Genomic DNA, 23322 nt, shown 5'->3' on the forward strand with positions numbered 1-23322 from the left:
TGTTCCTGAATCAAGCCCAGTTCACACTTAAAGGGATAGTTCACCCCCCTCCAAAAAAAATAATCTATCGATTAGTCACCCCATGGAGACAGGAAAAATCGATAGGAAAAAAAGTCATTTTGGGGTGAACTATCCCTTTAAGCATACAACGGACTCTAAATGAAGACAGACACAGCGTTTCATAACAGCTGAGGTTCGCCGACTGCCTCAACTCATTTTAACATAATTGTGGAACTAGAGGTACATTTTGCGGGATGAATATAGTACTGCGTAATAGGTGGACTCAAAAGCCGAGTGCATACACTGAAATTATCTATGGATTCAAGAAAGCCGTAATGCTTTTTTTTCTAGGCATACTGTCGGTATGTGCTTCCAAATGTATGCTTGCATTATACCAGTCCATATCTTAACCCCCCCACGCACACACACACGCGCGCACACACACAACCCACCCCCGTCTCTCCACTCCCTCCTTCCCCTCCCCAAAAAAGCAACATGCTCATTGTAATTCGTGAATCCTATTAGGAGTGGCCCCAGAGTCGGCCTCTGCTTAGCAAATAAATAATGGTAATGATGATGATCCCTCATCTTGTCACCGGGGCTCTCCCCAGGGGGCCTCTCAGTGCAGGTGGAGAGAGCTTCTCCTGGTCTAATTGGTTCCAACCCTGCAGTCTTCTCTCCAGCTCTCTCTCTCTCTCTCTCGTCTCACTCCATCTATGCTCTCTCTCTCTCTCGTCTCACTCCATCTACGCTCAATCTCCTTTTTCTTTCACTTTGGGCCTCGGGACTTACTCCGTAAACTTGTCTTTCTCCCTGCATGAGTGTCATCAACATCTATAATTTATTCTTGCACAAGCACAAAAATGGTCGTGTGTCTGCTTTCCCGCTCTCTCTCTCCACACACAGATGGATAGACAGATGCGCGGGCACAAGCTTGTGCACGCAAACGCGCGCGCACGCGCACACACACACACACACACACACACACACACACACACACACACACACACACACACACACACACACACACACACACACACACACACACACACACACACACACACACACACACACACACACACACACACACACACACACACACACACACACACACACACGACTGCCAATGCCTTGCCGCTATGCTCCCCTCAGTATCCAATTGGCAGGCTGTGCATAAACACCTGAGCTGTTTCATCACGCCTGGATGATGGCTCCTTCCTTCCTTCCTTCCTTGTTCCCTTCCTTCCATCTTTTATACCTTGATTCCACCCTTCCTTACTACCATCCTTTCTTGTTTCTTCTTTCCTTCCGTACCCCCATGCATTCGTCCTTTCTCCCTTGTCACCGTCCATCAATCTATCTATCTATGTATCTCTATATCCACTGACTCCTAAACGTATCCTGGGGCCCTGGGTCTGTGTGTCCTATTAGGCCTATACTTTTCCACTTGGGGTGGGGGGAGGGGGGGGGGGGGGACACCGTCATGTTGTGACTCATGATATTACCAAATCGTTGTGAATGCATGAGTAATGGAGATTAATAATCACAGGAATCAGATTAGATAATTGAATTTTGGCGCAGCAGTGAAGAATGGAAGGAGAGTTATTCTGCTGCAATTATTAGAAGAATCAGTGTTTGGGGCTTTAATCTAACGCTCCAGATGCTTTGTCACACAAAGGAAAACTGCCATGCATATCTGCAAGCACGCACGCACATGCACAAACACACACACACACACACACACCCATCACAAAGAAAAACAGAGAAGCACCTCCGACTCGAAGCATAATGGAAACAAAAAAGTAATTTCTAAAAGAATAAAGCACGTCCCCAAACCGTACAAAAAAAGCCCAGAGTGTTTTGCTGCTTTGAGGCCGAGGAGAAGAGGCAGCATTAGCATTGGTCCATGGAAGATACTTTCTGAAACACTAAGCTCCAAAAAAATCAATACCTGCTCTGCCAGGCAAAGAGGAACTCTAATATAGTTTTATGTTATTATTTTCCCCCTCCCCGTTCACACATTTGCTACATTTCTCAGAGGCTGGTGGAGGGACGATGGATTTTCTCTGCGACTGGACACTAAATGCAATTGTGAATATGACGGGTCAATGAGATGATACAGAACACGCGCGCCTAAAAAGGATGTGTCATTTTCACATGAGGGTGCGAGCATCGTTAGACACAGCCACATATCCTGTGACTTGGCAACAGCATGCGTCAATGGCAACAAAATGTTGTGCCAACATTCAGTGCTAATAACGGTTGTCAACACGTAGGGTAGCAGGCACGCGTTGCCAAGTCTGCTTATTACAAGCGACTTTGGGCTTGTTTTTCCGTAAAGTAATGTTAGTAGTTACGGGTTGTGTTTTTTTGGGGCTTGTTTCTTAAGTGTAGTTGCTTATGGGCTTGCTTCAGTTTAGTCACTTTGACCCTATATACATCAGCTATTTGAAAATAGACAATCTGCTATTTTCAAAAAAATAAAATCATTCTGGAATGTTTTTGAAACATACGTTTTGTATGGGAGTCACTGGTGCAAAATATTTTCAGATGGTGGTCCGTGGCCAAATACCTATCAATTTGGGGGTCCTGGACATGAAAAATGTTTGAGAACCACTGCTCTAATACAACTTTAGACAATTGTTCTGCCTACACATACGCCATGTCATAGTTTGAGCGAATAGGGTAAGGGGATCAACGTCACGTGATGCCTTCGTTTGGCCCGGAGAAGCGCCAGCTGACCAGAATCGTGTCAAACAAAGGTGCTTATTGGTCAAAAACCTGGATGTGTGTCTTAAAGAATAAAGTTTGACTGACCTGCCCTAGTCATCCTGGTGTGGGATCGTTTTCATAGACGTGCTGGTTGGTTGGTTCTCTCACGAAATCTGGCAACACTGCTAGCGGGTACCTAGTGGAAGAGTTGATTTATACAGGTACAGTAGAGTAAAAAATACATATCTCACAGATATGTTCTCATCTCAATGGGCAAAATATGACCAAAATGTTCTCAGTAGACCCAGTATGGCCAATATATGTTCTCAATGGACCAAATATGTTCTCAACACCACAACAAATTACAGAAGCCCAAGTGGAGCTTACTATGAAACCGTGCTCGGGTTGTGTGTGTGTCCGTCTGTGTGCAGTATTGTGTGCACTGCCTGTGTGCAGCCGCGCCCCCATGTGACTCACGGTCTCATTGGCTGCTGACAGATCTCAGAGTGCACTACAGTGTGGCTGAAATCCGCCTGCCCCTGGGTGACTAATTCATCTATTCATCTATTGGGATATCTAAGAATTCCATGTCATTTGTGCATATTTCAGGCCGGATGGCAAGTTGAAAACGCCTTAGTTTGAGGACAGTTTTAGATTTCTTCTTGCTATGTTATTTTCGAGCTGCGTTCGCGCGTCTTACTTGTTGTATGGTACTGTAGGCAGAGTGTGTACATTATCTGTAAGGATAATGCAATGTTTTCATGCAAGTTTTGTGTTGATCTTTATGGGGCTTTGTAATGTATTCAGGGAAAACCCCTTGTATCGTGCTAAGTGGCAGGGTGACCTTGCAGTTCTCTGAGTAGGTCACAAGTTCAATCATAGCTGCCAGTGCTGCAGAGATTTGTCCAGACATTGACAGCCATGTGCAATGTAGAGTAACACATTACAATTACAAACATTTATATTATAAATATTAATTGTTCACTCATAGGGCCAGGCAGGGTTTTTGGCCCAGCAAAATGTCTTAGAGGTCCTTCTGTGTAAACAAAATATGAGAATAATAAAAATAGATGCTATGTAGGGCAGCTATTTTATACAGTACTTAGTAATATTATTAAATAGTCTATTAACTACAGTATGATATTATACTCACAGACAATAACTTCATCATCACCAGCATCACCCTTAAGTTGGTGTGTATTGATCCAGTCATCCAGAATGTCAAGGGACCCTGAGAAAGTGAATACAAATTACATACTCATCAAACCTTGTACAACAAACATTTTTTTGTTTTCGCCACATGTGTACATTCCCCTGACCCTGTTCTTTCAGTGTGATATTATTATGGTCTTATGATGCCAGCTAGTCAGCAAGAAAGAAGATTCTCTGAAACTATATCTCTCATAATATCTCACCAAAGCCTTTGTTTTGACCGGTGTTCACTCTCCATTCCGACATCTCACCACTCCGACTAGTGGCTTCCGCGTGCGGTTAGGGTTAGGTATAGGGTTCGTCAACGTCGGAAAGGCGACATGTCGGAAAGGAGAAATGCACCCGTTTTGACCCACAGTAGCTGGCTAATCACGTAGCTACTGTAGCTATCCAGCAGGCAGATCCTACCAACATGTTGGGATGCTCTGAGAGTGTGAGGTAAATTACATACATTCTTGCTCTTAATTTGAGTTCCAACTCAGAATTTTTCTATTTTAATGATCATTTTTCTGCTCCAGAAGTACTTAATTAGGCGTTTTGCAACACCTTTTGTAGACACTGGGGCTGATGACACCCATTAACAACTCATCAAATCAAATGACAGCTTGTTTAGGCCTACATATAGTTCACATGTATACTTTTTTGGTTGAGGATTGAGGTTAGTTGTGTGGCTTAGCAGATGATCTAAAACTGTCTCCCATATATCTTAAAACTTGCATAAAATTGTCCATCATGTCATATCGAATTTTCTCCATACTGTATGTAATATACAGGTAAGGTATAACCAAATAGTTGGGAATATTCTATGCAACTTTGTTTTTGAGTAATGGAGTCTGTGTATACATGTAGGAATGTCATAATCCGATTCTATTGGAGAATTGGAAAATCCTATCCAGATAGGCTACTGTAGAATCTACAACAGTGTGTATGTCACAGTAAATGTGTTTTACTGGGCCAAGCAACTGCCTTTTTTAGAATTTTTAACATTCTTGCATTTAAGATCATTATGAGCCAACTTGTATTACTGGGACTCACAGCTATCTTCATATAGGCCTATTAATACAGTGTACGCCCTTGCACTAGCTGCTAGTACATAACTTGGGGGTTATTGTGCAAAGACAGCTTTTGTAGACAATACAACATGGCTCATTCCCAGAACCCTGCACATTGCCAAAACACCACATGACCATCTGCATTTAAACAAGTTTCCTCTCTCAAAGCTTTTTCACTTACACAGTGGTCTCTTCACAGCGTGATTCAGGACAGAGTAGATACAGAGTATAGCATTACCTGGTGCAGGCATAGGCCTGCTAACTGATAGGCTACAATCTGTGTAACGATGAACAGGTGCGTTGTGTTATAGCAGGTACCACAGCACCCTCTGCTGGTCTAAGGAAGCCATTTATCACATCCACCATTGTAGACACCTACTGCTATGTGGACATAGCTTTTACAGTGGTTCTCAAAGGGACCCCACTTTGAGTCCCTGGACCCCAGGGTTTCTTGAAGGGGCTCCAAATGCTCCCTTGCAGGCCTGTACCAGAGAGTTATGGGGTGTCCATCAAATTAACAACAGTTTGACAACCACTGAATCAAAGTGTGGCACACAGAATCAAAGTGTGGCACACGGAATCAAGTGTGGCACACGGAATCCATTAATCCAAGTGTGGCACATGGAATCAAAGGTCCATGTGCCACACAGAATCAAAGAGTGGCACACGGAATCAAAGTGTGGCACATGGAATCGAAGTGTGGCACATGGAATCAAAGTGTGGCACACGGAATCAAAGTGTGGCACACGGAATCAAAGTGTGGCACATGGAATCAAAGTGTGGCACATGGAATCAAAGTGTGGCACACGGAATCAAAGTGTGGCACACGGAATCAAAGTGTGGCACACGGAATCAAAGTGTGGCACATGGAATCGAAGTGTGGCACATGGAATCAAAGTGTGGCACACGGAATCCTAGTGTGGCACACGGAATCAAAGTGTGGCACACGGAATATTGTGTCCCCCCTCCCCGGAGGAAGAAGAGCAGTACAGTAAGATACTGCACACTTGGCATCAATCTAAGCCTTCTCCTTGCCCCGGCATGTGTGCCGCACACACACGCGCACACACACACATGCGTGCGCATATACCACACACACACACACGCGCCATCATTATCCCAACACAGACACTTGCATGCACTGATACGCACGCACGCACGCACACACGCATGCACACACACACACACACACAATCATCATCCAAACACAGACACTTGCATGCACTGATACACACACGCACACGCGCGCGCACACACACACACACAGGGCAAGCAAGCCTTCAGGAACACTGCCTGTCTAGAGCAGCAAGGTCAAGGGGTCTGGGATGACAATAACATGGCAGCTGTGAACCCCCCCCCCCCCTCCCTCGGTCTGCAGCAGCAGGAAGCAGAGGCTGTTTCTCTGGAGGAAGTGACCCGTGTCTGAAGGGGTGGCCTGTTGTCCAATCAGGGGAGTGCTGAAGCCTACAGCGGAGCTTTACCTGCTCCAGACAGCCTGTCTTCCTCTGACAGACAGCAGAGGACAGAGAGGGAGGCGTGACCGCATACAACTCATACTTCTCACTACAGTGTGGATGTGTGACACAAGAGAAAAGGCTGAAAGAGAGAGAGAGAGAGAGCATGAATGAAGACAATTAACCATCACTTGAACCCTAGCACCCCGATCTACAAGCTCGTAGATCTTATAGCTTGTACTGTAGATCTGCTATTTCTGACTTGGAGGAATCAAGGAAACGAGCAGACCAAGTACAGAGCCAACTGAGGTCCATTTAACTAAGTATAGAGGGTTTAAGTAGTTGTTGTCCCCATTTTGGGCATGTCATTATAGGCAAAAACATAGCAAAAGACATTTTTTGAAAGAAAATGTGAAACGTACATTTTAGATTAAAAAATAAAATAGGGTTTAAGTGGTTGATATGGGAAAAGGGAAAAACTAATGCCAGCGAAAGAAAGAAATAACCAAACAAAGAAAAAAGAAGGAATTCCGACAATCAGAGGAGAAGGGAAGAGATGGAGAGGTTGAAAAGAAAGGGCAGATGGAAGAAGCAGCGAGCGCAGTGCAGTGAACCTGTGCTTGTCTGTCTAGTTGTCATGTTAGCCAGTGTGTCTGCTGGTTAACGCTGGGATTCCTCTTGGGGGATGCGTGCCCATGCCATTCCCTGCATTCCTGATGTCTTTACATCCAGCATCCACTCACTTGTGGTAATTTCACTGTACTTACTGTAGATGCTGTACACACAGGAACTGAAGATGCATCTACTGTATGTCCCCTTCATGTATGGGAAATCTCTGTGTCTCTGTCTGTGTGTCTCTGTCTCTGTCTCTGTGTGTGTGTGTGTGTGTGTGTGTGTGTGTGTGTGTGTGTGTGTGTGTGTGTGTGTGTGTGTGTGTGTGTGTGTGTGTGTGTGTGTGTGTGTGTGTGTGTGTGTGTCTCCCCCTCTCTCTCTCTCTCTCTCTCTATGCATTCTTCCCTTTGCTATTCCAGCAGTCTGCTGGTAAATATAGACATTAAATCCTGCCCCCATTCTGTGACATTTCATTTTCACTTTCTCTCTCTCTCTCTCTCTCTCTCTCTCTCTCTCTCTCTCTCTCTCTCTCTCTCTCTCTCTCTCTCTCTCTCTCTCTCTCTCTCTCTCACACACACACACACACACACACACACACACACACACACACACACACACACACACACACACACACACACACACACACACACACACACACACACACACACACACACACACACACAAATACCATAGAGCAGTGGTTCTCAAACATTTCCATATACTGTATGGGCATTCCAATATGTGGGCATATACAGATAACAAGTACTGACAGATACAGAGATCTCCATATATGGGCATAAAAGGGACACAGATAGACAGACAGATACAGAGATCTCCATATACAGTACACTATGGATACCAAAGGGACACATACAGACGGGTACAACTCTGATAAAGCCCCCGACACTATGACTCAAGACATATTGGTCGGATCGTCGTGTAACGTAGATGTGAGGGCCGTGTATAGCGGCCCGAACCTCTAGTTTTTGAATATAGGGCTTAAAGCCTGTAACTTTTTTTTATGGATAAAAAATATAATTTTGTCCAATCTGTTTGGTATAGTATGTTAATACAATATAAGTTATACAAGGGGGTGGTTGTATTTTGTCTCCCTGCTCTTCTATTGAGACATTTAGATGTCCTTCCTAGACACAGGATCTGAATTTTGACCTGATGGTCAAGATTCAGTGAGCAAGCAGGAAGGCTCTATTAGCTCAATGGTGCAAAACGGGTTCAAATCCGGGGTATAAGAGGAAAGTTACATTGTGCTGCATGCTTTAAGTGTTTAAACGTTCCTCATTTTACTGGGGACCCCCTGAAACCCCCTCAAGGACCCGTGGAGGTCTTCGGACCCCACTTTGAGAACCATAGCACATACAACAGCTGATTGAAAGGGGGCAACAGTGTCCCAATAAGGCATCATGATACAGACCTGTGGAATGGAATGGAGCGTCCCTCTAGACATAATTAAGTTCATTATGAGACTAACTTTGGAAAGAAACAATTAAGGTCTTATGGGTCTTATTAAGGTCCTTGGGTGTGGTGCATTTCTGCTAGCCTCTGATCTGCACTGAGTGTCAGGGAATCCTCTTATATATCGTTGCCGTGCATTTTGCAGTTTTTTTTCGTAGATTAATGACCTACATTATACAAGAGTGTCGCACAAACATATTGCAAATAGCAGATCTACAAGCTCACACAATGTGATGCATTGTGAGCTTGTAGATTGGCTTTTCTGGACATACAAGGTTTCAACCCAACAGCTCATGTAGCGATATTAGGCCTTGTGGTCATAGCTTTATCTGCATTAATATTTGCTCCTGTATCCAGTTTCAACTTATCTATAATAAAGAAAGGAGCTATTACAGTCTGTCAGGATTTGACCAGAGCTGTGTGTCTTCATTCTCCTCACTGACAGCCTGACAGGTGAGAGATCACTTTTAACAAAAGAGTATTTAAAATCTTTTTTTGTCTTTTGAATTCCAAAGTGAGGACCAAAGAGATGAAAAGGCTACAAAAAATAACACATTTAACAAAGATGTCATTTTGAGCTCTCATGTGGAACTTTATTTATTTTTATGAAAACCTAAATGTCCATTAAACAGCATTTTGAAAAAGGAAGGCAAAGCTCTGAGATTGTAATACGCACAGAAAACAAGTTACCTACACATACAGTACACAAATCAGTACACAAATACAAATCCAATGGTTATTCAAAACAAATATATTGGAATATTACAGAAAAACCTATTGCAGTTCCTTTAATAAACAGATAGTCCAGTAATGGTTAGTGGCTTAGTTCGATTTGGTAAAAAAAGATCGGTTACAGTTTGCGGGGGTCGTAGGGGGGTTGGTGTAGGCTGTGTAAGCCCTACTTAAATATTATATATTGTGCAATAATAAGCTACAAGCTTATGTAGCCTAGATGTGCTATTTTCACCATTTAAAGAAATATCCGGGGGAAAATATTTTTAAAACTGAATTTGTTTGACATAGGTGGGAAATGTTTGACTTGCTAACTAGATTTCCAGGTCTTCAATTCTAGTTTCAATATCAGCAGTGCACGTTAGTGATGTCCACCCACCATCCACCCACAAGGTAAAATTTATATAGAATATGCCCACATAGGGATGCCAGTGTTAATGTGGTTACTGGTTAACATACAGTTGTGAGAGACAGGAAACAAGGAGAGAGAGTAGGGGAGTGACATGCAGGCAAATGGTCCGGTCAGCCTGGAATTTTGACAGCAGCCTTCATATCACAGCTAACAGCTCTACTGTCCCAACTCATAATCAGTGCATAAACGCTGTATATATAGCATCTTGGTTCCAAATATACATTCATAGTTCTACTGTACATACATTCACTGCATCCTCATACTGGATTTTATGCTCAGCCACGGTGAATAGGGAAGACCCCACAAGGATTCTTTTATGGTCCTATCCTCCTCCGAAACAGGGGGGGGGGGGGTGATTTGTTTTAATCAATGTTTTAATCAGGGTTTCTAATCAGTGATTGATGTGTTGCGCTTGGTGGAACAGCACAGAACCACAGCCTGGCTGGCTGGCTGGCTGGCGTCCCAGCATGCAGCGCTCCAAACTCAGATCTCCTGGAGAAGGTCAGCAGGGAAGAAGCCCAACTTCCGTCCTGTACTGACCTTTAGGTAACCGTTGACCTCCTCTCCCTTCTTTACCACGATCTGCATGGGGACACATAAAGCACGTTGGTTCAAGGGCCACAGTTTGCTGTGTGTGTGTGTGTGTGTGTGTGTGTGTGTGTGTGTGTGTGTGTGTGTGTGTTTAAAAAAACATTATATGTATATACATACAGTACAAAATATACCATAAACATATATTGTTGATGTTGGGTGGAAAACCTGTAGGTCCAAAACCGTTCATTTTCTAATATTATTAAAAAAAAATATATTGATCCACAAGCTCACAACAAGCAATAGCCGATCGACAAGCTCACAACAAGCTCACAACGGGTCACTTCGTGACCCGTTGTGAGCTTGTTGTGAGCTTGTTGTGAGCTTGTTATGAGCTTGTTGTGAGCTTGTTGTGAGCCTGTAGATCGTCTATTTTCACTACTTTTGTGCAACAATATAATTATATTGTAGGATGAAGTGGAGCATTAATTTATGAAAAAACATAAAAAGTAGAAAAATGGAGATACAAGGTTACTGCCCGACAGCGACGATATATACAGTACATGTAATATTTACAGTATATACATATAATTATATTTATACACACTTTGTAAACCTGTGGACTATAAAGTATGCAGCATTATAATTGGCTCATATTTAATTCAGTCAAATTGATTGTGGTGTTACTTGTCTTTCAGCCTAACACACTGTACTTGATCAATCTCTCTGAATTATTAAGGTGTATTAATGATAGACCAGAACCAGTGGAAAAGTCAGATCTACCACCGCTGAGTGGAACAAACCTTGGGTTTAATTAAGGGCTGCTTTAATTAAGATAGCATACAATCCATACACACTTAACCTGAAGGACAATACATTATGTTGCAGCAAATTACAGCACTTTAGGTGGCGGCGCGTATGAGTCTCTATGCGTGTGCGTGTGTGTGTGTGTGTGTGTGTGTGTGTGTGTGTGTGTGTGTGTGTGTGTGTGTGTGTGTGTGTGTGTGTGTGTGTGTGTGTGTGTGTGTGTCTATGGATGTACTGTATACTACATCTGCTCATGTGTGCATGAATGCTTTTGTGCATGTACAGTATGTACTGTATGTGTCTCTGCTAATGTTAGCCTCTATGTCAGAGAATCAGTGGCAGTGTGTGTGTGTGTGTGTGTGTGTGTGTGTGTGTGTGTGTGTGTGTGTGTGTGTGTGTGTGTGTGTGTGTGTGTGTGTGTGTGTGTGTGTGTGTGTGTGTGTGTGTGTCTATGCATGCATACATCTGCACGTGTGCTTGTGTGTGCAACTGTGCATGGGCTTTTGTTGTGTATGTATGTACGGTATGTACTGTATGTAAGCGACTTTGAGTACCTAGAAAAGCGCTATATAAATCATATGTATTATCATTATTATTATTATGTGTGACTGCATCTGTTAGCTTCCATGTCAGAGCATCAGTGCCACTGCAAGTGTGTGTGTGTGTGTGTGTGTGTGTGTACTGCGTGCGTGCGTGCGTGCGTGCGTGCGTGCGTGCGTGTGCGTGTTCACCTGGTCTTTCTTCAGTGTGATTTGGCCCATTTCTCTGTTGCCCACAAAGGAGCGTGTTACCTTGTAGACTCTCTCTCCTGATCGCACTCTGATGATGTAGTTAGCAGGCAGGAAGCCTGTTCTCTCTCCTATTTTACCCTGTATGGTGGAACACACAGATGCAGTGACACACAATTGTCTTTGACTATTGACTTATAAGTCGACATATACATGAATAAGTAAATTAAAGCGTATATAGGTATATCGATTTTTTTTTATGAAAACAAATAATAAAATACATACACAGCACTTTTTCCTAAAGAATCTCTGCCTTATAGACATGAAGAGGAAACAGCCAACCTTGTGCAACAAAAGTCTGACACCAAGTGGCTGAATGTTGTCTATTGCCATTTTAAGTAAAGGGAAGCTTATTTTCCTTTTTTGTTTTTAAGGAAACTTCCCATAATATTATTACCATGGATGAGTGCAATGAGGCACATTGGCTGGATCATATGATAAATCAAAACTGGGGCTTACCCTCCACCATTCCTCATTGGAGTCATCTATCACTGTGATACGATCTCCAGCACTGAAACATTAACACAAGGGACAAAGGCTCAAATACAGAACAGGGGAGAAATGTAGTATACAGTACATGACAGAGAGAGAGAGAGAGAGAGAGAGAGAGAGAGAGAGAGAGAGAGAGAGTGAGTGAAGGCATGGGCAGTGGTTGAAAGTAATTAAGTACATGCACTCAAGTGCTGTACTTAAGTACAATTTTGAGGTATTTTGTTTTACTTTACTGGAGTATTGAAAAATGTCAGTACTTTTGCTTCCACTCCACTACATCTCAGAGGCAAATATTATATATATTTATTTTTTTACTCCATTACAATTATTTGAAAACTTTAGTTATTAGTTACTTTGTAGGTTTTGATTCATTCTTCATTGCGCGCTGAAAATAGCTGATCAGCAAGCTCACAAAGCGCTGTGAGCGTTCGGATCGGCTATTTTTGTGTAAATTAAAGCGTGACAGAGATAGAAAGTGAACAGTTCCAGCTGCTTACTGTATGTCCAGGTCATCTTTCTCTATGGCCTTGAAGCGGTAGAGTGCCAGGTAGTAATGAGTCTGACTGAACACGCCAATCTTCCCTGGCTGGGGCTTCTTGCTCTGAAGAAATGCACACAGACGCAATTTTGTTGCTGGGTGGAAACATTGCACGTCCAAAACCGCTCCTTTTCTAAGATTATTTTAAAAACATTTTAAAACAGATACAATCTACAAGCTCACAACATGTTGAGAGCTTCTGAGAGATCTGCTATTTTCACAACTTTTTTGCGACACTCTTGTAATGATGAACTAGGCCTAGGGCATTCATTACAATGTGTGGAATATGGATATGCGAGGTTTCTGCCCAATAGCAACGAAATGTAGCAACCATCATCTTCAGCATTATCATCATCAATTGTCATTATCATTCATAGGCATTGTTGTCATCAAACATCATCATCATCGTCTCCAGACTCTCTCACCTTATCATCAGCACCAGTTTTGTCTCCCTTCTTCTCTGCCTCTGGGTTGGCTAGTGTACCACAAAAGCACAAACAAAATAAGTACAGTATACTGTAGAGGGGTTCAAGCCAACACAGACTGTTAGAAGTTGAAATGTGTGAATGGTCTACATTTTTTACTGTTTCTGTATACCTGTAATAACGATAACTAGGTTTTATGATGATTGGACAGACGTGCACTAATTTACGGAACAAAACTGGTCCGGGCCATGCCCCTTTCCAGCAACGCTGTCACCCCTACTACTCAATTTCAAAAACATTTTTGAGACATATTTCAACAGCTAAATGATTAAATAGGTTTGGTAATGTTTGGGCAAACTATCATTGAATTAGTAGTCTATTTTCATTTGGAACTGATGGTGCCTATTGAGTGGTTTCATAATAATTTTACACACATTCAACAGTGTTATGAAATATATCTGGTGAGTTTCGTAATGATTGGACACTTTGTTAATTAGACTTGTATTATGGCAACAACCCCAAAACACACTACACTTACATCTTTTTTAGCTGATATGCTACTGTAAATGGGAGAACCATAACATGCTGGGGAGGTAATTTATTTGAATATATTTAAACTCACCTCCTTCACCCCCTCCCGCCTCCTGTTTGGGCTGGGACTCATCTTCATCCATCATCATCATCATCATCTGGACCACAGTTGACAAGCAAGTTAGCCAATGCAATGTGTGTTTTTGTGTCAGCCTGACGTCCTGGCTAATACTTTACTTTTAATTGTGTCATTGGACATTTATATACATTCACAGTACTACTGTAAATAGTATATCCTCAATAGAGTAGTTTCTCTATCACGTTGTGCATTATTAGCTCAGTATTTTATTTTATGTTTGTTTTATCTATCTTTTATTTGTATTTGTACTTAAGCGTATACTCTTAGCTGTTAGCCTCCTGTGTTTCATTCTGATCCATCTGGGGATCAATAAACGTTTATCTTATCTTATATTAAGTTCTCAGTCCATGGCTTGTCAGCATGGGCGGCAGGCCCACTATGTGATGGATCCAAAAGCGAGTTGCAGTACGTTTTAATGAGCATGGCTTACAGATTCAGAGAGCATTATTTCTCATTTAGGTCCCCAGGCTCAGTTGAGCACATAGTTGAATTCAGTCAAACTTTTTTTCCCCCAGCCATCACTTAGTCTCCTTAACCTTTCTCCTGTATGCCATACACTTTATTTCCCCGTTCCATTTCCCTTTTTCCTAAATGCACGTGTTCAGCACTATTACAGTACAGTTGAAGAACAACTGTGTTGAGTGTACTGTACAGTATGTGCATGAGGTGTGCATGTGCATACATTATGTGGGTGACAAGATACAGTAGGAGAGGGAAACACACCCTGGTTAGGCTAAGGGCAGAGAGTTGGAAGCAGGCGGCAAGGAAGCGCCACCAGTTCATTAAGTATACCTGGATTTCACCTTGGCATCACCCACCTGATCCAGTCCCTCCACCTCCCCCCCCCCCCCCTCATACCCATGGCTCTGCCCAGTAGTTTACTTAATGGTCTAGCTCTGACAGCTGGTGCCCACAGTCTTTACAGAGTGTTTAATATGGCACTGACTGGACATCTACAACAGCAAAGCTTGGAATACAGAATATTTTTTGTTGGAAATAGAGGTTTCATTTGTGCACTCTCAGAGTTACAGATATGTAGGCTATGTAAGGGTACATTTTGGTTCCTTACTATCAATCATTTTGCTCTAGGTTGCTATTTACTTATTTATTGAGAACAGAATGGATTTATTTCATTTTTTCTTTGCCAACTACAAGTAAGAGAAAGAAAGGAACTCGACAGTATGAATTCAAAATAAAACCTGTATTGAGTGATCTGATAGTACACTGCTTTCTCTTCAGTGAATCTTATTTTGAAGTGACACTACAGGAATAGCAGGAAGTGTGCTACTTGTTGGTGCTAGGGGGAATCAAAGCCGTGCTGAATGATTGGATTATGTTTTTGGAAAGCTCATATTAACCTTATCTTTTTTTTTACCAACGTGAACACTCCATTGTAGTAGTGGTGAGTCTCATGGATTGTTTTGCTGCGTGCTTGTTCTCTCTCTCTCTCTCTCCCTCTCTCTGTGTGTTTACTTTGAGACACGCTCCTGCCCTCCCCCCTTTGTTATTACACATGCGTTTGTGTTAGCTAAGCCCACACCTGGTATGATAATGAGGGGGAGGGTATGTTTTTGGAAGGTCAGAAAAACACAGTTTTTTGATTGGCAATTTTGACCCAAAATATTTCAGCATACAGGAAGAAACCCAAAATACAAAGGGAAGACATTGCACATAGCAACCACATCAGGGGGTCTAATGAAGTACTGTCAACCTCATAGACACATGAAAAAGTACAACAATCTTTGCACCCCATCTTTATATTATATTATATCGATATTATCATTAAAATGTTAGTGTTTTGCCAATTATTTGCCCACTTGCAATATCCTGAGATTCCTGACGGCCCACACAGGTTGGGAATCGCTGGACTAACACAGTAGTGGTCAACATCCAAGTGGCTGCACACCGATATTAAAAAGTAAGGCAAAAGTGTTGTCTTTGCCCATGGTCCATGGCACGGAATAAGAGTGTTGACTAAACGCTCCTGTGGGGAACTTTCATCCATAGCCTACTCACATTCTTCTTGTCTTCGGATCCTTTCTTGCGCTCCTTGTTGGCCATGATGACTCCGATGCGGAGCGTCTCGAACACTGGGTCTGTGCGGTTGGACTGCGCTGCCAACAGAGAGGATGACGGGTAAACTCCCAGGACATACTATATATCGTTGCTGTGGGGCAGAAACCCACAGGTTTCTGTGGCTGTTGTTTTTCCCCCGGTAAATTAATGCCCTGCTTCATCATACAAGAGTGTCAAGAGTATCGCACAAAAGTAGTGAAAATAGCAGATCTACAAGCTCACAGTTTCCACCCGACAACGACGATATACTGTACAGTACTGATGAAGCACGTTTAGAACAGTGATTTTCAACCTTTTTCATTTCAAGGACCTTGGGTTTGATATAGATTAGGCCACATACCTCCATTTGATACGATTTGATTCAGACTGTAAAATCAGTGTTAATTTAACTCTGAGAGTGTACAAATGGAACCAAATGGACCCGTACACTCTCAGAGTTGCACGCCGGTAATCCCCCCCGGGACCCTCTCAAGGATCCCTGGGGGGTCTCTGTCTGGACCCCATGTTGAGAACCAGTGGTTTAGAAAATACGTCCCAACAATGATTCCTGACAAAAAGGGCTATTTATAAATGGACTGGTACTGTGGCTTTATAACGTTACTAGGAACAGATGCAACGGCAGCATTAAACAGTACATAAGCTGGTTTTCATGGGCATATGATTTTCACTTGTCATTTTCTGTTTTACTTCTGCATTACTTACAGCAAGAACCGGGAGGAAAAGAGGAAATATGGCCGGGGAAGCTCATTCAAATAAACAAACAAACAAACATTGAGTCAGCAATGGATAGTCTGCCAACGCAAAAACGTACACAATATGTCACTTTGACATAATTTGCAGACTTTAGTTGCTTTTAGTTAACTTGAAATTACGTTGGGAGATGTTTTTTTTACTGCATCTTTGAGTAGGTCTGTGTGAGTGAGTGAGTGAGTGAGTGTGTGAGAGTGAGTGTGTCTGTCTGTCTGTCTGTCTGTCTGTCTGTCTGTCTGGGGCTAATCTCGCAAACCACTGGACCGATCAGTGCCAAACTTTCTATTCACAATGCCAGTAGGCCACAGAAGTACCTCCATGAATTATTTTCACATATTGTACGACTGATGCCTTTTTAAATATTCAACTCTAATTTGATAATGGAAGTCAAAGGGGCTCGGATCGCCCCGGAAACCTTGCCGAATTTGGGGTCATAGATCACAGATACGTCATGGATGACTGACGTCATACTGTAGATGATTGATGTCACAGTCAGGTCACATGAAGTCCAAGATAAATGTAAATATGTAATGTAAATGTAAATATGTAGATTGTTTTTGGCCTTCTATTGTTCTCTGTTGATCTCCTTCCCACTTAACCCCCTACCCCTCTTCTTTTTCTCTCTCCCCACTCTTCTTTCTACGGAATTTAACGTTGCGATGGGAGTGTTGTACAAAAACAAATTTCACCCACTTTTTTACCTTGTAAACCTGTGATGTGACAATAAACGTGATTCTGATTCTGAAGATCCACAGTGGAGCCAAGCCGTTTCTTAAGGTTCTCAGAACTTAATTTGGCCCTGCTCAGGAGGAGGTACAGTACTTAACCCTGAGTTTTGGGCACCAAGAACTGAGAACTTATACTTTCAAACTGTTTCTAAAATAGCAGATCTACAAACTTTTTTATGACGTTCCTCTCCCTTCAGGGATGGTTATAATGGAAACGTAATTTAAAAAAAATCATCACAGAACTTAACAGGTTCTTGAAAATTTCAGGTTATGGAAGGTGCTGGGTTTGTAGTGGAAAACCCTTTGTAGTGGAAAAGAGCCATAAGTGTGTTTTAAGGTGCATTTGTCGTGTGTGTAGTGCCATGTGTTGGACAGTGTGTGGACGTTGGACTCACAGAAGGGTAACAGCTGTGATACTGTTGCATTCTGCTGACTGCTGTAGAGAGGAGAGCTGTAGGCTCTTCTGAAACCTGGAGGCTACAGGGAGAGGAGAAGAGAGGAGAGGAGAGAATGCTAAGTTGGCCCTTTATAGCAGATTATTAGTCAGAGTAAGAGTCCAATATCTATTCACAGTTGGGGACGAAAACTCACAATTTTGCCAAAACATCGCTGGAACTCCACATAGGATTGACACTGGTGGTGGATGTTGGTCTTGCAGTCCTTACACCGTAAAGCAAACTTATTGTTGACTGCAGAGAAAATGAAGACAAGAATAAATTAGAAGTTGAAACCACAGTCAAGGCTCTAGAAGATACTCTAGTGCCTCATTTATACCCAGTCGCACTGACGTGTTGTGAGCTTGTACTGTAGATGTGCTATTTGACACGATCGTACAACAAAGCATAAATCAGGCTTTAAAAATGGTCAAATGTCTTCTGCTCTACATATAGAAAGAAAAGGACTTGCGGACTATCATGCGAGCACAGACGTCGCAGAACTTTGGCTTCTTGCAGTAGTGGTCCTTGAACTTGTGCGGCTTGTCGTTGACGGGTCTTACTGGCTCTTGGGGAGCCTCATCTTTCTCCTCTTCCTCCACTTCTTCATCATAGATGAAATACACCTGGAAATGGAGGGATTTTGTCATAGACAGAATGAAATCGAAATAATATATACAGCACCGTGTAAAACCATTAGAAGCTACAGTATGAGAAAAAGGCTACATTAAGCCCCACCTTGAATGGAACAACACAGTACTGTCTAATCTGTGATTCTCAACCTTTTTAATTTCAAGTGTGATATGCATTAGTCCACGGACCATCATTTGATATGATTTGTATCTCAGGGATCCCAATCTACGCTGTAGATTAAACTCTGCGAGTATAGAATGGAACCAAATGGATTTGGTTCTATTTATACACTCTCTGAGCTACAGTCCCGCAAGGGTCCATTTGGTTCCTAACTACAGTATAAATCATTTAGCTGGAACCGCCTCAAGGAACCCCCATTGAGAACCAGTGGTCTAAACTGAAGCCTAACTTCAGCCTGACACACTGGTGTCAGCTTGTTAAAATGAATATAACAAGGAGAAACACCACCAATTTTATTCAGGTGTGGTAGAACCAGTGTTAATTTAAACAAGATTTAAATTTACACTTGGGATTCTGCAGAGAAACAAGCAAGATTCCGAACGAAGCCATTTGGCTTTTCTTTTTGTTTCTGTTTGTTTCTTCTGCCCTCTTAACAAATAGGGATCAAACCAAATAAGTGTACTGTGTCGATCACTCGACTGGATTGCTCAGTCATGCTCCACACTTCTTCATGAAACCACAGGAGTTCCAACATCATGGCGTCTCCCGCTGCTCGCCAGATTTCCTATTAGAATGTTTCTATTAATACCAACATTTCCCTGGGGTCTGACTCACATGGATGACTCCTGTCTGCTGTGTTGAAGGGTACAGAACATACGTTCATTGTGAGCTGCACCCTCGGCAGCCACACACACCCCCCCACACACACACACCACAGGTGGGGGTAACATGAATGGGGAGCCTTATATCTTAAAATAGCAACATTGACAGACAGAACTCCTAACTGCACACAATGAAGAGAATGACATGACAATGCTCCTCCTAAATATACTGCAGTCCTCTCTCTCTCTCTCTCTCTCTCTCTCTCTCTCTCTCTCTCTCTCTCTCTCTCTCTCTCTCTCTCTCTCTCTCTCTCTCTCTCTCTCTCTCTCTCTCTCTCTCTCTCTCTCTCTCTCTCTCTCTCTCTCTCTCTCTCTCTCTCTCTCTCTCTCTCTCTCTCTCTCTCTCTCTCTCTCTCTCTCTCTCTCTCTCTCTCTCTCAGGATTAGTTGTTGGCAAGCAGTGGATTAATTTACAATAGCTGTCTAAGCCCAGAGACAGTTCACACATTACACTCCATCACTTGGCAACTCTGTTTGGCCGTCAAAACAAAGTAACAGAACCAATAACAGCAGTTTCACAAGCTGTTCCAAGACTGGACTAGATTATGCTGTCCAGTCCCTTCATAATCAATGAAGGGTAATGGCTAAATGCCATGAAAAGATGTGTTCATTGTGACAGACCCCAAAAACAGCAGTTTCACAAGCTTTTACAAAACTGAACTCAGTTCCACTTGGTTTACACTTCCCAGTTAAGAGCTGAATAGCATGAACATTGATTTGTACATCTGTCAATTAACCGGACTTTACCTGTCATGGATTTCAGAGTAGGAGTGTGAATGTAGCCTGGTGAATATGGATGAACAGTGTGCCAGGAGTCATTTCTAGAACCAGCATCCATCCATAATGTTCTTGGAACGAGGCTGCTGAGACCAATTCTACGTAATAAATAACTCATAAATCTTCCACGATATGGTCAGTGATCTCAGATCCATAAAGTTCAAACACACTCCAAGGAGTGGAGATAAAAGCAATAAAAAATGAAAATAGCTGATGAAAACTATGGCTTATTAAGTAATATCAGGGAATATGTAGGGAATTAGGCCCAGAATAGGGACACTAAATGTTCATGTGGTTAAATGTTACAGTATACCTTTTTTAATAATAATACCTGGTCAAAATAAGTACCGTGTGGCTGGTGTATTAGCTCATGGATATTGGATTTCGTACCGTGTTATCGTCTTCTTTCACCACGTTATCAGGGGGAGGCGGGTTGTCATGGAAGTCCAAGGAGTCCTTGTCGTCCAATCTGTTAGCACGCAGCAGAAGGCCAAATGTTTGAATACACAAGACACACTGTAACCAGGGCTTCTCCTACTCAGGCTACCAAGGCTTCCCGAAAGACAAGAGGACCACCAGCATCGCATCTTAGTCATCTAAACCACTGTGTCCCAAACAGTGGATCAGGACCCATATGCGGGTCGTGGACCAATTTTAATGGGTCACAAGTAAATACCCCCTTATTTTTTGTTTCATACATTTAGTTATTATACATGAATTATTATTATTTCACAAGATTTCCCCAAAAATCTATTAAAACAATAGATGGCGACATGTTGTGAGCTTGTAGATCTGCTATTTTCACTAGCTTGGGTCCCAAGGAGACATAACATTTCTCTTTTGGGTCTCGAGCTAAAAAGTTTGGGAACCACTGATATAAACACATGGTGATGTCAAGAGATAAGATGTTGTGTCAGAAACATGCTCAATGATAGATGAGCATCAATTATGTACAGTAAGAACAGAAATCTGAACATTGTGAATGATTAACCACTTAAAGGAGCACTTCACCAATGCTCATTATTAGATGTCTACTTACTCTGTGTCTGAGAGGTGTGCTGTGGAAAGTTCAGAAACCAGCTGCCTACCAAAAACGCCACCTTTTTCTTTCTGGAAAATTATCATGCTCTATTGATTAAGATACATACTGTAGGACCACAATGGAAACCAGTCCCCAGGACTTTTTTGTGTAATCCTTTTAGTGTTTCACTGTACGTCCGTGTTGTTGTAATTTGTTCTATTAACAAAGTAGTCAAATCAATCAAAATCAAATCCATAGTTCTTGCAATAACAAAAAAAATAACAAAAAAATCTTGTTTGAAATGACCACTGATGGTGGTAATTTCAAAGCCCACCTCTGAGATGCAGAGGGAACAGACAAAATGGTGCATTTAGGGAATATGTAGGGAATTAGGCCCAGAATACGGACACTAAATGTTCATGTGGTTAAATGTTACAGTATACCTTTTTGACCACTGATGGTGGTCATTTCAAAGCCCACCTCTGAGATGCAGAGGGAACAGACAAAATGGTGCCATGAGCATTAGCGAGGACCAATTATATGAAAATAATGTTGAAAGTGGTGTGCTCCTTTATGCCCTGTTTTATACTTTGTTTATGATGGTCTATTTATCAGAAACTAAAAAATGGTGAAACGTTCCTCCTATAATGACACGCCCAGAATAGGGACACCTTAACCCATTAAGACCTGAGGCCGATTCTAAAAATGTTTTCTAAATCCTAACAGTTTTTTTTTTAATTAAAAACAAACAACAAAAATCTCTCTCTCTCTCTCTATTTTTTCCAGAGACCACCCAGAAGCAAAGATTTGAGTTAAAAATGTTCGCTTAAAAAACGTTATATTCAAAGATTTTTCAAAAATAGCACATCTACAAGCTTGTATATCTGCTATTTTTGAATAGCCAAAGAAATCTAAAATGACACAGATGCGTTCCCGGTCTTAATGGGACTTGTAAAGAGAACATTGATTGATTCCTGTGTTTTTCTGTGAATGAACTGGACTTACGAGTCATAATGAGCCATGGTGAGGCGTTATGTTGTGTCTCAGGTGTAGGCGTTACTTCCTCCAGCAGGTGGTGCAGCTCTGGAACAACGAAGGGCACTGGAAAAACAACAAATGATGCCCACATGACTGCATGCCATAGTGGGCTTCCCCCAAACCAAAGGTGCACTTCTACAGGAAAATGTGCACAAGGGCCTGCTTGCAGTGTATTTAAGCCTATTACAACTGTAAGAGATTAGTCATTGCATATTATTAAGCATTTTTGTTTACTGCAAAGGGGCTTTATTGAGCAGGAACCCCTATTTGTAACTATACCTTTCAGGACAGGAACCACTTTTGGGGTTCTTGTGGCTATGTACAGTATATAGCAAAATACATTTGTTGTAATTTTTGAATAAATATTTGAAGTTTTTCAGAAAAAATAGGTCAGGATTTAGAAGGCTTTTTTAGAATCGGCCTCAGGTCTAAATGGGTTAATTAAGATAAACACAAATTAACTTCAAGCATTTCTCTTCCTTTCCAAACGGCCGAACGAAGAGTGAGCTCTATTCTGGCAAAGCACAGCAATGATGGCAAAGGAGCAGCTAATCCTAAAACAGTCAGACTCATACAAAAACAATAACAAACGCAAAGGTGGTGAGGTGTGAAATCAAACAAGCAGAAGTTAAACTGACCAATTCCAATGAGTAAGCTGACAGCGCAGTAGGCATTTCCATGCATTTACTGACCCATTAACTAACCGTTGCTGGTTGTTTGCAGTTTCTCACACACTGAGGGTGGGCCGGGGGTCCTCTTGTCACTCTGCTGCCTTCCAAAAGTGGTGGTCCCTCACAGCAAAGAGCCACATTGGTACTGCATGTCAACTCTTTGCAGCTTTTTCTGCCACCCCTTTGTTTGGTCTTTACATGGTCAACTTTCCAAATGGGGCTCCTAACAGGTGGGGAGATGGGGATGAGTAATGCATGCGGTAAAGCTCGGCCCTGACTCCGCATCTGTGTGTGTGTTCATGTGAGTGTTTGCGACAGCTGAGCACTTTAAAAGCAGTCAAGCCCCCCAACTGAGTGGTAAAAATTAGAGCACTTTACTTACATTAGTGCAGACCTTTATGAACTGTCCTTTTGACTGTAAATAAAGATTGTCTACTCTGCAT

At 42.2% G+C, this 23322-nt stretch overlaps 1 protein-coding gene across 2 annotated transcripts; it reads right to left on the reverse strand.

Moving 5' to 3' along the window:
- Positions 1 to 9305: 9305 nt before the first annotated feature.
- LOC311048733 (SH3 and cysteine-rich domain-containing protein 3-like) lies at positions 9306 to 23085 on the reverse strand. 2 transcript variants are annotated; one of them, XM_084062005.1, is made up of 13 exons: positions 22913 to 23085; positions 22176 to 22271; positions 20540 to 20618; positions 18371 to 18524; positions 18056 to 18153; positions 17860 to 17941; positions 15927 to 16024; positions 13863 to 13929; positions 13241 to 13290; positions 12775 to 12878; positions 12245 to 12296; positions 11729 to 11866; positions 9306 to 10241 (listed from the first exon to the last, which is right to left on the reverse strand). In XM_084062005.1, exons 2-13 carry the CDS (start codon positions 22190 to 22192, stop codon positions 10143 to 10145), a joined length of 1038 nt encoding a protein of 345 aa, XP_083918131.1. In that variant the 5' UTR covers positions 22193 to 22271; positions 22913 to 23085; the 3' UTR covers positions 9306 to 10142. The 2 variants fall into 2 exon arrangements, with proteins under 2 accessions (XP_083918131.1, XP_083918132.1); XM_084062006.1 differs by having other exon boundaries at positions 22901 to 22914.
- Positions 23086 to 23322: the final 237 nt, after the last annotated feature.

Source organism: Gymnoscopelus microlampas, assembly GCF_963454915.1.
Source record: "Gymnoscopelus microlampas genome assembly, chromosome: 7".
Lineage (NCBI taxonomy): Eukaryota > Metazoa > Chordata > Actinopteri > Myctophiformes > Myctophidae > Gymnoscopelus > Gymnoscopelus microlampas.